At 31.1% G+C, this 15,735-nt stretch overlaps 2 protein-coding genes across 2 annotated transcripts in view; both read left to right on the top strand.

Moving 5' to 3' along the window:
* LOC145631877 (eukaryotic translation initiation factor 2A-like) overlaps positions 1-15,735 on the top strand; it is a 156,547-nt gene that overhangs the window by 112,494 nt on the left and 28,318 nt on the right. The window lies entirely within an intron of this gene.
* On the top strand, positions 2,757-3,272 carry LOC145632578 (uncharacterized). The gene has a single exon (XM_081684941.1). The coding sequence runs from the start codon at positions 2,757-2,759 to the stop codon at positions 3,270-3,272; it is 516 nt and encodes a 171-aa protein (XP_081541067.1).

Here is a 15,735-nt window from a genome sequence, read left to right as displayed (position 1 = left end):
CGCTAGCTTGCTTGCTGGCGGGCTTCTCGTTCTTTCGTCATCTTATTCATCCATAACTAAAACTAAAAACAAAATGTGCCCTCTTTTTTTTTTTTTCTTATTTTTGGTCTTTGTAATTAATTCCTTTCACCATGTTTGATACCACGCCTTCTATGAGTTTTATGACACTTCTATCTCCTCTTTGTTCAATGTGAGACAACGTTTACGACTCGGATATTTTTCATTATAATTGAGCTTACACCCATAAGATTATGCGGCTTTATCGATTATCGATTTATTTTATTGGTTTCATTATCGATTTCATAAAAAGATAATTACAGTAAGTGGCGGATACAGATATTTTAAGAATATACCTAGTGGTTAACCACAATCATTGTGGTTATCATCTATTTTATTCATTTCTCTATCTTCCACCTTATTTGTAACCAATTTGACAACCATTTTATAACCCATGTATGCCAATGGTTGCCCATAAATTTTATTCAATAAGTAGAGAATCTTACAAAAGTGGGTAAATATTTTACTCAATAACCATGTTACAATAACCTGGTTAAAGGTTTAACCAGGTTATTGTTTTATCTCTCCTTTTTTTTCTCTCTCTACAATTATTTATAATATTTTTACACTCTCTCACCTAATAACCACCCTTAATGGTTAATGGTTGGCTATGCTCTAAGTAGGGTAGCATTTAGCCATTAAATAATAAGAGAAAAAAAAAAGGTAGAAACGAGTTATTATATACATTATCGTTAATTAATTAGCCTTTAAATTTTTAACATTTATTTTGTCTGATAAATACAAATATGGAACAACTTATGTTCTAGTTATCAATAAAATACAATGATTAAATTAAAAAGTACTCTATATGTTCAATAAATTTTCTTGTATTTGGTAAGTTATAGTAGTATATACTATAAATTTTCTTAATTGTTTTACTCATCATATAAAACTAAATACTTCGTAATAAGAGCCTATTTACTTCAGCTTAATTTCAGTTCAGTTCATTTCAGCTCCAATCAATTCAATTCAGTTCAGCTCTTAATTTCCTTTATTTTCTCATAAAATATTCATTTCAGCTCTATATAATTCAGTTCAATTCAACTCCAATCAATTCACTTTAGCTCAGTTTAGTTCAGTAAATATGAACATGCTCTAAATAAATTACTTACTAAATATGTGTATTGAAATAAAAAGTGCAATAAAATGGGAAGAATTTTTTAGAATAATAACCTGCTCATTATAATAAAATTTAAAAAAAAATTGATATCATGTTGATGAATAATTATTAAAGTGTATTCTTTCAAAAAAAATAAAAATTATTAAAGTATAAGTATATATTTATTTTATAATTTAAAATTCATAAATTCTAGTACTTGATTTTTCATAAATCAAATGAAAGACTCCAAAAAAAATAAAAAAATAAAAAAATAAAAATAAAAATAAAAAAACCTAAGAGATCTGTTCTTGTACACAACAAGTCTCTTTAGTTTAATGCTAATAGCAGTAATTTGCTATGGTTGAATGACTTGAATCAAAGAGACCCGCTAACCTTAGGTCTCTTTGCATGTGCTTGTGCCTTTCTTGATCCGCCATTGATCACTTTTTTTTTTTTTTTTTTTTTTTTTGTAAGGATGTCCACCCGGTTTACTGGAGTTTAGCTCCGACTACATCCGCATCCGACTAAGATAGGACACCTAGTTTATGGTGGGTGAGTCTCCTAACAAGAGTTTCTGCATATGGTGAGGCTCGAACCCTAAAACCTCCCCGAAGCAACATCAAGTTGCTTACCACTTGAGCCAACTCTTGCTGGTAGATCTGCCATTGACTACAATCACTAATAATTATGCATAGATAAAAAGGAACTACAAGAATAAGAAATAACTAGTTATTATTACATTGGCGATCAGAATTGAATCTCTACTATTCAACTCTCATAATTCCATAGAAAATGATACTCCCTCCATCGCTTAATTAGATGTCTACTTTTATTTTACACAGGAATTAAGGAACTTAGAGATACCTTAAAACTCACTATTGGAAAGTACAAAGTACATGTGGGGTTAGAGAGGGAGAGAGGAAAAAAAAAGTAGTTGGTGATTTTTTTTTTTTTTTTTTTGAAAAAAGTCCTAAAAGGACACTAAATTTCATTAATGTAAGTCATACGGCATCTACAATTGACAATGAACAATAATGAAAACGAATTTAACAAAATCAAACAAGAATTAATCGGGGAAGGGCTAAGAATCCAAATACATAAAAATAACAATTCAGCATATTCTCGATTCGTTGTCTCATACAACTTTTTGAGTTGATCCGTCGTCGCTTCGCAATTTTGAAAGAAAGTAAATTCTTGTGTTGATTCCGTAACCCGAATTCGAGCCACAATCAATAGTAGCCCTGCACAACCGGAGACCAAATTAAGCACAAATAAAACCTTGTCTTTCGAAGGAGATCGAAAAAACCTTGTCTTTCGAAGGAGATAAACCCTTTCTTTCGAGGGAGACATTATTGTAACCTAAAACAAATTAAAAAACTTAAAAGAAAATAAAGATTGGGGCTTTCCACCGATGAATTGAAATCCGATGGAAGCCCCTTAAAATTAACAATGGGGACTAGGTTTAGGCGAGAGAAGTAAGAAAAGGAGGCTAGGGTTTTTTTACTACCAAATTTGTAGTTGGTGATTATTGAAGAGATAGAAAAAATATTGAAAATGGTGTCAAAAGTAAATAAATAAATAAATAAATAAAAGACAATTGATGACAAATCAAAAAGAGGAAAGATGGCAGCCTCCGTGTGAGGGGTTGTATAAGTTGAACGTTGATGGTGGAGCTGTAGAGGGGTGTGGGGCTTCAGCTGGGGCTGTGGTGCGGGGAAGTGGTGGGGAGGTTCACATGGCTGCTGCGTGGAGGTTTGAGGACAGATGGGAGCCGTTAATTGCGGAGGCCAAGGCTGTTCTTTTGGGGCTGCAAATGGCCGTGGATGGGGGGTTCTTGAGGCTGGTTGTGGAGAGTGATTGTCAGGAGTTATTGACCGTGATTAAATCGCAGGAAAGGGGTTGTAGTAGTCTCCATTTAATATTAGATGATATTTATCATGTGTGTAACTCCTTGGATTTCGTTTCTTGGAGTTTTGTTCGTAGGGATTGTAATAAAGTAGCCCATGAGCTAGCTCATTACTTGCTATGGGGTACTACTAGGAAGGTTTGGATGTCGGATATTCCGGATTGTATTTCTTTGATTGTTGCTCGTGATTTCCCTATGAATGAAAGTTAGTTGCCCGTTGAGGCCGTTTTTCAAAAAAAAAAAAAAAAAAAGAGGAAATATTGTCTAAAAGTACGTTCTTAAAATAAAAATAAACATCTAATTTTAAAACCCCAAAAAAGAAAGTAGGCATCTAATTAAGGACGGAGGGAGTAAAAAAAACTCCAAATTCTTTGTACATTGTTTACATGAAAATATATAAAAAAAAAATTATTTTTTATTTGTCAGTTAATTTTATTTTTTTTGAAATATTTATTTGTCAATTAATAATAAAGCATGTTTGTCATATTTTTGTTTTCACTTTTCTATGATTTAAAAAATAAAATAAAATAAATCATGATTTCAAGATGTTTGACTAAATTTTTATTCTTTAAATGGCACACATCATATGATAAATAATAATAAATTACAGTGACATCAAACAAGCCCTCAATTAACGGTTTCTATTTTTCCATTAACCAACAACAACAACAAAAACTCCCAACAAACTCTTCATTTAGAGGGTTTTTTTAATAAAAAAAATGATAAACAAATGGTAAAGGGAAAAAATTCACAACAATTATTTTTTTTGAAACAATTCACAACAATTATTTGAATCATAACCGCTCTTCCTATATAAAATATCTTCAACATTTTTCATTAATTTTATTCATTTCTCTATTTCAATTCACATACAAGTAATTTTTTTCTTCCCTCAATCCTTAACTTTCATTAAGTAAATTGGAAGATTTTTAATTACACAACTATGGTTACATTATTTATCCTAAGACATTCATTGAAATTTCAAGGGACAAAAAATTATTAACGTTTACTCTTTTCCAAATTTCTTATATATATATATATTTACAAAAGATACTATTAAAAAAAACATAATTACAACCTAATACTAACTAAAACAAGAACACTCAACAACCTACACGCACTAGGTAATAACAGGAAGATCGAAGCTAGAGAACCATACACTGAAAGGGTCTTGCAACAAACCAATAACTACGGAGCCCAAACAACCATAAAAACCGAACCACATCCAAAATGTGGACCAAGAGGAGCCAAATGAACCGAAGCAGTCGAGATGGACCAAACGCGCAGAACACTAACATTGAAGAGAACCCGAGCTGGCACTGAAAGCAAAGGGAACTCGTGATGGAAATTGTTGGGAGGCGAACGAACCCGAAATATGCACCCTGTTGCTATTGTTTTTTGTCTTTTGTCTTTTGTGCACGGCAGTATGACATTGTCCAAAAGACTAGTTACTATGATATATATAGTATGTATGAGTAATGATATTTGTATATAAGCACGATATTAATTGCATTACTAATATGTAAAGATAAACTTTTAGCCAGGTCACGAGACAACGACATTTGATGTTTCAAATTTTCGCCTAATGTCACGCTACATTGAATGGATTTAGACAAACTAGGATTAAAAAAAGTTAATTTATTATAATTCTTTTTTCAATCAAATTTGGATAGAATTTAAGGATAAAATTGTTCGGGTCTGTTCTCTTCAGCTTATTTTCAGTTTAGTTCAGTTCAGGACCTGTTCTAATTGACTAAAATGAGCTGAACTAAACTGAACTTATTGGAGTTGAGTTGAACTGAATATTTTATGAGAGAAAGAAATTAAGAACTAAATTGAGCTGAAAATAATCTGAAGAGAACATGCCATTAGTTCAATTTAACTCCAATCAGTTCAGTTCTTAATTTCCTTTTCTCATAAAATATTAAGTTCACTTCACTTCAGCTCCAATAAGTTCAGTTTAGTTCAGCTCAGTTCAGTAAATTAGAACAAGCCCTTAGTTTAGAGTTTTATTTTGAATAAAATTTGAATAGCATTTTAGAATAAAATTATTGGTTTAGAGTTTTATTTTTTATAAAATACCAATATTATAAATTTAGAATTTTATTCAAATTAATAATTAGATTATAGCTCTCAATAATATCCTATTGAATTATTTTTTAAATCATAACATCTGTTTTAAAGAGTACTTCAAAATAAATCTATTTATGATACATATTATTAATTGATATTCAATGCTTCCTCCGTTTTTATTTTATTGCACCATTAGGACTTTTACACTATTCACTTATTCTTTTTTATTATCATTTGTAATTTATCCACTAGCAAAAACATAATCAGATCTAGTAAGATTCGTCTCGAAATCTACTTTTCAATTATCAATTTTTTTTATAATTTTTACTAAAATATAATTGAAGATATTAATAGCTAAAGTAATGCATTATCAAGCGTGAAATATCTCATGATGCAATAAAAAAAGAATGGAAGAAGTAGTATAAGTTATTCATAAATATATAAATTTATACGATTAATCAAGACACACGACATAAAAAAACTTAAGCAGTACGATTAGCCAAAGGACGAGGTACCAAAACTAGTCTCAAATATACATGATCCAATACCAAACAAAAAACAACTAGATTATTACCCATGACAATTAACAAACCAACAATTCACTACAAGAGTGAAAAGAAAAGTCAGGTAAAATGGCGGGAAACAACAAAATATAAGACAGGTCAGTTTTCTGAAGATTCAGGTGAGCAGTTTCTAAAGTGGGACCCAATAATTTGTCTATGACTGAGCCACCCAGTTTGATTCTGTTAGCCAACTTTTTTTTTATTTTTTTATTTTTTTTTAATCAAAATTAGAATTGAAATTTATAAATGAAAATTAAGGCTGAAAAACATCAAATCATCATCGTCAGTCAATACTCAATAGGAGAAAGAAAAGAAAGCTACTTACTAACTCGATAATTACCCTTCGATAGTTTGAGAAGACCACTCTTGCACTAAACTAGACCCACCTCTTCAGGGGCGGATTTTGGAAAGAAAAAAAAAATTAAAGGGGTCGGAATTTGATTCTCTTTTATCTCTAGCTTAAAACTAATTATCATGTATAAATATTTTATAAGTGAAATTAGTTCTTTTAAGTTTATAAATTAATTTATCTATTAGTCAGAATCCAAATGGCCCCGGTAGAAGGTCCCCCTCTGCACCTCTTTGCCTTTACAATGCTTCCACTCATACTACTAATTGCGAGTACATATGTTAAACTTGTCCGAAGTATTAGTGACTTAAGTTTGTAGGAAATAAACTTATTTTGTGACTTTGAAGTCATGAGTTTCAAAACTCAATCATTTACTCTTACACAAATTTTTGTATGTGGCTGGCCACACGGTGTGGCCAGCCACAATTTTTATTTTTTATTTTTTTTAAAATACCACAACTCTTCTCTCTCCTTTTTTCTTAGCTTCTTCTCCAAGCCAAATCACACATCACCAACAACCATATCTCTACTCTACACATTTTCTCTCTCCTCTTTTCTTAGCTTCTTCTTCAAGCCAAACCACACATCACCAACAACCATATCTTTACTCTACCCATTTTCTCTCTCCTCTTTGCTAAATTGCTACAATTAAAGCTCGAAATTGTAAAAATTGAGTGTCAAATTGTTGTGAAAAATTGTGATTAATTATCCTTAAGATCATGAACAACATTTGAAGTAGTGAAATCGATGAGAACCAAAGAAATTTGAGCTCCTTTTCTTCGTGGAATCTCAAATCGAACATTCTACGTCAAAAATTGTAGGGTGTTACTAGTTTGGTCAGGGATTACTTGTAGGGTGTTACTGGTTTGGTCAGGGGTTACATGTATGGTGTTACTGGTTTGGTCAGGGGTTACTTGTAGGGTGTTACTGGTTTTGGGCAGGGGTTACATGTTGGGTGTTACTGGTTTTGGTCAGGGGTTAGGTTACTTGTAGGGTGTTACTGGTTTGGTCAGGGGTTACTTGTAGAGTGTTACTGGTTTTGGTCGGGGTTACTTGTAGGGTGTTACTGGTTTGGTATGGGGCCTACAAGCAACCTTTTTTTTTTTTTTTTTTGAAACCAACCTACAAGCAACCCTTGAATAAGTAACAAGTAACCATTGAATAAGTATTTCATACAAGTCACCTTTAAAGTAACTCATATAAGTAACCCTTGAATTAACCCATACAAGTAACTCCTAAAAAAAAAAGTACCCTTGAAAAAAAATATATAAGTAACTCCTGAAAAAAAAAATACAAGTAATCCTTGAATAACTAATCCATACAATTAACCCCTGAAAAAAAAAATACAAGTAACTCCTGAAAAAAAAATACAAGTAACCCTTGAAAAAAAAAAATACAAGTAACTCCTGAAAAAAAAAATACAAGTAACTCCTGAAAAAAAAATACAAGTAACCTCGGAAAAAAAATTACAAGTAACTCTTGAAAAAAAAAATACAAGTAACCCCTGGAAAATACGAGTAACCCTGACAAAACCAGTAACCCCGTTATGCGCGTGAACAGTAACCCCGTTATACACGCGTCAAAATCCGTTATTTTTACTGACTTGGCAGCAGGCCACACGGTGTGGCCTGCTGCACCAAAAAAACTCTACTACTCTTATGTTTGGATTTAATTTCGAAGTGAAGTTCTCATATTTATTCCTCAGACACATTTTGCGACTTAGAAGTCTTGGGTCATCTAATCTACTTTTATGTGAGTTTTGTTTTAAACTAATGGTTAAAAGTTAAAACACGTCATACTGTTTTATACCCTATTATGACGCTCCTCACGTGAGAGTTTTTTGCCTGATGTCACGCTAGCCTTCGTAGCATGTTAGAGGATCAACTAAAAACTTAAAATGATATTATGTACCAGATAATTGCGATAAATGATAAATTTATTATATTACACAAGGCAAATGAATCACCAATAGAATGAAGGAATTATGTCCTCGATGCTAGTGCAATTACTAGATATAATATGGATCTTTAATATGGAGATAACAATTCTTTCATTTATTAGATCGTTTTTATGTCTTGCTAGAAACCAATATATATTGACCTTTGGGCTAGAACGAAGTAAACTCAAACCCACCTAAAACGGATCCTATGAGGTCAAGGTCACACAACAAGTTTGGATCAACAAAAAAAGAAACCCGAAGTCTAATTAGGGCTTTAGGGTGGCCAATCAAAGAGGGAAAAGGGGGAGGGTAATCTAACTAACCCTATTTAATCTAATATTTGATTATTAATTGAAGTTTGGAAAAAATAAGAAACAATTTTCATAATATCAATCTCATTTCACTAAATAATGTACAGTATACTTCCTCTCTATCTTTCACTAACCCGGGTTGTACAACACCAAGAAAGAGGAGGATTCTCCCGTCCAACTAATATTAGTGGAGTGTTGATCAAAGCCGGTGAAACAAATAAATAAAGGAAGAATGTCTAAGGCTTTTTATTTTCCACATAATAGAAATTTATAGAAAGGAATCCACTCATCCGTGGTTCATTTTAAACTATTATATTTATATTTATCTATATGGGCATGAGACCATGTTCAGACTCGTATAAATGCGATTAACAAAATTACTTTTAGAGTACCTAAATCATACTTCCTCCGTTCTTTTTTACTTGACCCGCTTTGACTTTTACACTATTCATCAATCTTCCTTTGACCGTCTTTTGTAAATAATATGCAATGAAAAATATATTCATGTAAAATCTTTTTGAATTCGTCTCAATAAGTACTATCATAATATATAAATTTTAAAAATTTTACTTATAGAGAATTAAAGTTATTGATCGTTAAAATTTTGCATTGGCAAGCGTGATAAAAGAAACAGGTCAAGTAAAAAAGAACAGAGGAAGTATGTTATCTACTCCTAATTACTGTATTACCAAGCTACGAATTAAACTCCAAACAAAATTACTTGGCGTAATCATGGTGAAAACAAAAGTAATTAAACTAAAGATTAGTGAAAAGTAGGCCCCACGAATCTATGCATGGGATAAGAGGATTAAAAAGTCCACGACATGAAAAAAAAAAAAGGAAAAGAAAAGAAAAGAAAAAAGAGTGCTTTTCTTTGAATGTAAAGTCTATGTGTCTGCCTGTGGGTCCCACGCGTTTTCCTTCTTTGTTTCTTACTCTTCGTCCTCGTCTTACGACTCTTACACTTTTCAGTTATATGGAATACAGATTACATTGTTGCGTACAATCAAGTAGATTTATATACTACGGAGTAGTGAGTAGTGACTGAACATGATTGACTGAACTAAGCTGAATATTGAAGCTGAACTGAACTGAAAATAATCTGAAAAGAATAAACTCTAAGAGTAAAATTTATAAAAAGTTGATATTTTAAAAGTATTAATGAGACGAATCTAATAAGATCTAACGTAATTATATTTTGTTTAACATATAAATCATACTATATGGTCAAACAAGAGTGATAAATAGTGCAAAAAATCCATTGTTGCAAACTTGCAATATTAATAGAACGGAGGAAGTAAATTACTACCTCCATTAATTGTTATGTGCAACTTTGATGTATTATTTGTGAGACATAAAATATTCCAAAGTTGCACATAGCATTTAACGAAGGTAGGGCCTGTTCATATTTACTGAACCAAACTGATCGAACTGAACTGAATTGAATAGAGCTGAAATGAATATTTTATGAGAGAAGAAAACTAGGAGTTGAACTGATTGGAGTTGAACTCAACTGAGCTAAACAAAAATTAAGCAGAAGTAAACAGGACCGTAATATATTTATATATGTCTAAATAGGATCTCATGCATATACAAATAAAGATTACACAGTTAACCTTTGGTGTGTGAATTCCTCTCAGCAAATTTCTACCGGATATAAGAGTCGCTAACATTGCTTTTCTATTCATTCCTCTAGTTTAGATTAATACTCCACCAATGCTAGTTGGATGCGAGAATATTCCTTCTTCTTGGATTAAAAACTTGGTTAGAACATGTGCGATGCATAGTTTATATAAAATCTATTTTTATAATTTGTACTTTTTTTTTTAAAAAAAAAAGATAAATATAAATAAGAATTATGCACCTTGTACAAAAATATTTGTAACTCTATAGTTTTAGATTTTCATCAAAATTATGATGTAATACCTGTTCAACATCGCTTAATGTTAAACGTCATCAACGTTTTGTTTTAATAATAGTTAATAGATGTAGGAGTTCATTTATTATTAGTGTGTACTTTTCAATTGTTTCATTTTTTAAAGATAAATTGATAGGTTCTACTTGTATTGTAAAACGTCATCAACGTTTTGTTTTAATAATAATTAATAGATGTTGTACTTTTTTTTTTTTTTTTTTTTTTTTTTAAGTGATATTATGAAAATTGTATCTTATTTTTCCCATACCCCTAAAATCAAATATTAGCTAGATTAATTAGGGTTAGACTTCCCCTATGCCTTTTCCCTCTTTGGTTGGCCACCCTAATGGCTTTAATGGGCTTCAAGTTACTTTGTTGCCCAAACTTGCTGTGTGACCTTGTAGGATCCGTTTCGATGGGATTTGGGTTTATTTCATTATAACTTTTGATTCAAAGGTCTATATCGCTCTAACTCAAAGGTTACTGATACTCTATCTTCTTTCATTATTCTATGTTAAAATTTAAATTTTGTAAAGGTAAAAAATCAGGTTAGACCAAATACAAAATCATATGCCAATTTTGCAAAATAATATGGGGCTTATTGGGCTAAAGCAGGTTTTTCGGGCAGGACTTGAGTTTTGAACTAAAACTACATTTTAAGAGTTGCCCAAATTTTCATTTTTTTCAAGTCGGAGCATTATTGATCCCCTCTAGAATTATACCATTATTAATAGATTGAGGGAATTTTCAAAATTATTACTCTTGTAATATTTATATGGATTTTGCTCAAATGAAAAACCCTAGCCTCCTCTCTCTCTCTCTTCTCTCTCCTAAACTCTAGCCTCCATCGTCAATTTTGAAGGGGCTTCCATCAGATTTCACCGGTGGAAAGCCCCAATCTTTATTTTCTTTTAAGCTTTTTGTTTCTTAGGTTACAATACTAATATATCCCTCGAAAGAAAGGGTCTATCTTTTTCGAAAGACAAGGTTTTTTCGATCTCCTTCGAAAAGCAAGTTTTTTCGAACTCCTTAGAAAGACAAGGTTTTATTTGTGTTTAATTTGGTCTCCGGTTGTGCGGGGTTACGATTGATTATGGTCCGAATTCGGGTTACAGAATCAGCATAAGGATCAACTCAAAAAGTTGTATGAGACAACGAATCGAGAATGTGTATTATTTTCCATCCAAATTGTTACGAGTATTTATTTTTTAAAAATATTCTATTTAAAAAAACTAAAATTATTTTAATTATTTTTTTATATGTTTGTAATACATATATAAACTAGTCCGTATGATATAAGTCATTTAATTTCAATTAACTCCATTTCAATTGACTATCGATCATTAATAAATCTTATTTTATGAATCTGTGCATAGCAATAGTTTTTCATACTCAAACAATTAATGACATGAATCAATGCGTTAGAAAGGATTTAATTTTAGGAAAAATGCTATACATAGCACAAAGGGCTACATATAAGCATTTAATTTACTCTTGAAAATTGTTTAAATTTAGAAAATCATGACAAAAACACACTAATTACACCGATTTGCGCGTGTTTTTGTCATGAATTCCTAACTTTATACAATTTCCAAGAGTAAATTCAATGCTTATATATAGCCCTAAGGGCTATGTATAGCATTACCCTTTTAATAGTATGATGATTAACTCACATTACTTTCTTGCTTTTAAAGTATGATGATTAAGGGCGGCCTGTTCTCTTACGTTGAAATTCAGTTCAGTTCAATTCAGCTCAGCTCGGTTCAGTTCAGCTCAGCTCAGTTTAGTTTAGTTCAGTTCAGTTCAGTTCAGTTCAGCTCCTAATTTCCTTCTCTTATAAAATATTCAGTTCAGTTCAGCTCCTAATTTCCTTCTCTTATAAAATATTCAGTTCAGTTTAGCCCAGTTCAATTCAGTTCAGCTGAGTTCAGTTCAGTTCAGTTCAATTCAGTTCAGCTGAGTTCAGTCAATGAGAACAGGCCCTAAGAAGACATTTAAAAACAAGTTGTTGAAATAATATTAATACATACTCTTTTAGTATATACCAAATTAAGTGATCAGTGATTAATCAGCAGAATGTAGTTAGTAGCTAATTAGGTCAAATTTACTAAGAAAATACCGATAATCGAGGCTTAAAACATGGATGACCAAAATTTGTATGATGTATGTAGAATGAAAGGGACTTCTAAAAAAAGGAACTTTCGTATGAAAAATAAATAAAGTAGCAGACAGTGTACTTATGAATGTCTAAATTATTATTATTGCCTAACAACTTTTTCAAATTACAACTAACTTCTGTATTTTTCTAGATTTTTTTGTACATTACATTAAAACAATTAACAACTATTTTTGTTTTGTTTCTTTTTTGTTAGTCATATTTTGAATAATTATACTGTAATATATTACAAGGAAATTTTGCAAAAAACCACCTTTTAAATCTTATTTTTTGCAAATAACCACCTTTTAAAAAAAATGTTGCAAAAGACCACCAATTTTAAAAATTTTGTTGCAAATTACCACTTTTGTAGCCAAATTTATCAATTGTTTTACATTGAATTGGTGGTAAGTTGCAACAAAATTTTTAAAATTAGTGGTTTTTTGCAACATTTTTTTTAAAAGGTGGTTAAATGCAAAAAACAAGATTTAAAAAGTGTTTTTTTGCAAAATGAACTAAATACAATGCAAATGTAATCTAATGCTCTCCTAACCTAATGTAGTTATGTGTTAAGTGGTATACTCTTCCTATTGTTAAAACTTAAAACTGATAGTATAAGAAATTTGTTTAAATTTGGGTTCTTATAGTGGGCTTATCTCTATGGTCTCTCATTCCTTGATAAACACATAGGGGATAAATTAAGAGTTGTAGCTGTGTGTCACAAGATTCACAACCAGATTGTGGGATCAATTAATCCGGCTTAGTTAAATTTCGTGATATTTCGGCCTAATAAGATGTCCTCTTTTTACGTATAAAAATAAAAGGAAAATGTCAATTGCAGCCATTCAAAGTTTGTATTTTGAAATTGTAGTCCAAAAGTTCTTATACATTGTAGCCCGGTTCAACTATTTTTTAACAGTTTACGTGTCGAAAAATAGTTGGTTAAGGTTTTAGGGGCCATTTTAGCTCTTAAGTATTTGAATTGAGCTCGAAATTAGCAAAAAATAGTGTAAATGTGTCGTTTTGCGTAACAAAAATGCATCGATTTGTGGGCAACTATTTTTTGCTGTAAAAACGAGGCACTTACAATTTTTTTTTGTTGATTCCGAGCTCAATTCGGATCCTTAAGGGCTGAATTGGCCCCTAAATCCTTAACCGAATATTTTTCGACACATAAACCGATGAAAAAGTTAAATCGGGCTGCAATTTGCAGGTTTTTTTTTTTTTTTTTTTTTTTTTTTTTTTTTTTTTTTTAAATGACTACAATTTGCAAATTTTTCAAAATAAAATTTTAAGTCAAATGATATTGATCTCAGTAATGTAACTATTTTCGTCATTAAAAAAAAAAAAGGTCACTATTTGGATCATGTGTAAAAACGTACTTGTATTTGAAAAAGTAAGATACATGTGTAATAAGTAAAAACTTTGGCGATTTCACCAAACGTCATGAAGTTTCACAAAATGACACCGAGCTTTTAAAAAATTTACCAAATGTCATTAATGACTAACAACTGTTAGTCATTTTGTATAGGATAATTGTCTATTGCTGGACTCATTACTTGGTGAAAATGTGATTAGTTTCATAGTTTGCTGCTTTGCTTGAAGGGGTTACAAGATTTGAAAAGTGATGCTTAGTTTCAGGCTAGTGAAACAATTTGACTTTTGCATAATTTATGTGTTACTTTTTTTTTTATATAATAACTCCTTTTTCATGGGAAAATACAAGTTTATCTTTGTGATAAACAAAAATGATTTATTTAATGACATTTTCGTAAATAAATCAACATAACGTCACAGTTAGCATGACATTTTTGTAATTAAATCAACAACATTTATTAAAATGCAAGTCATCCCACAAATGTGTAATTAGTTACAAAAGTGTCACGCTGAATGAGATGTTTTGTTGATTTAAAAAATGCCACTAGATAAACGATTTTTGTTTATCACGAAGATCAAGTGGGGCTCCCCCTTATTTTTCACTTGTGTATTAAAAGAAAACAAGATATTTTTAGATTTATCCAAATGTATCAACTTTCCTACTCATGAAAGGATATTTAGGGGCTGTTCTCATACGTTGATATTTAGTTCAGTTCAGTTCCTAATTTCCTTCTCTTATAAAATATTCAGTTCAGTTCAGTTTAGTTCAGCTGAGTTCAGTCAATGAAAACATGCCCTTAGAGATTTGAAAACGTAAATCATACATTAGCAAGAATGTAAATCCAAGTTTCGCATACAAACTAAAACCAATGCAGTAAGTTATTTTACTACACACGGCTGCTTGATTCGCCATTTGGTTATGGATTGTGGTTATTTTGTATGGCTAATGCGCAAAGATAACTAGAAGCTTTAAACATGTCAAACACACACATTGTTTCAGTTCAGTAAAATTTATTTTAGTTTAGTAAAAATTAGTAAACCTAAAGAAGATGTATAATTGAAAATCAGCAAAAATAATTTCAGTTCAGCAAAAATAATTTTAGTTTTTTAAAAATAATTTCAGTTCAACATAAATAAGGTAAAGTGAACGGAGCCTTATTCCTTTTTGTCTTTGTTCTCATTACATCTACAAAGAAGCTAACCGGCCGGCAAATTATGTTATATTGTTAGGTCATCATAGATAAAGTAGATAGTAAATTCTCATTTTCTTTCTTTCTTTAGAAAAGGTATGTTATTGGTTTTAAATAAAACTGTTCTAACCTTCTTTGTACCTTTTTTTAAAAAATAAATAAAATAGTTTAATAGTTTAATGTTGATGATAATTAGAGTCTTAGAGATGACACTTATAATACATTAAATTTAAAGCCCCCTCTCTTTGATAAGCTAAACGACGCCCTATTTAAACATGAATGGACAAACATACCCTCGCGTGTATTAATTCAATTTAACATTCTCCCCTCCTAACAAATTAAGCCACCATCGACCGAGGGCAAGGTCATCGGACACATCACGGAGTTAAAGTCGTTTTTTTTTTTGTGGAGGCCAAACGCCTAATTTTTTCGAAACTCTAGGGGAGAAACGCCTAGAAATTTCAAAAGTCCCTAGGTGATGCGAAAATTCCAAGCGTTTCTCCACTAGAGTTTTGAAAAAAATTAGGCATTTGACCTCCGCCAAAAAAAAAAAAAAAAAAAAAAAATCCGGCTATATGTCCGATGACCTTGCCCTGAGTTGGTGGTGGTTTGTTGAGAGGAGAGAATGTTAGATTAAGTTAGAGGATGAGAAAGAAAAAAATGAAATCATGAGGTTATGTTTGTCCATTAATATTTAAATATGAGCGTTACTTGATAAAATAAGGGTATCCAACATTCCAACCTCCCAAGTTTTTTCTAGTGATTACTCTCATTTTATAACCCCGGCCTCAAACTCAAACT

The sequence above is a fragment of the Chenopodium album genome, chromosome 5 (assembly GCF_948465745.1).
Source record: "Chenopodium album chromosome 5, dcCheAlbu1.1, whole genome shotgun sequence".
Taxonomy (NCBI): domain Eukaryota; kingdom Viridiplantae; phylum Streptophyta; class Magnoliopsida; order Caryophyllales; family Amaranthaceae; genus Chenopodium; species Chenopodium album.
This window is presented reverse-complemented; position numbering and strand designations above follow the sequence as displayed.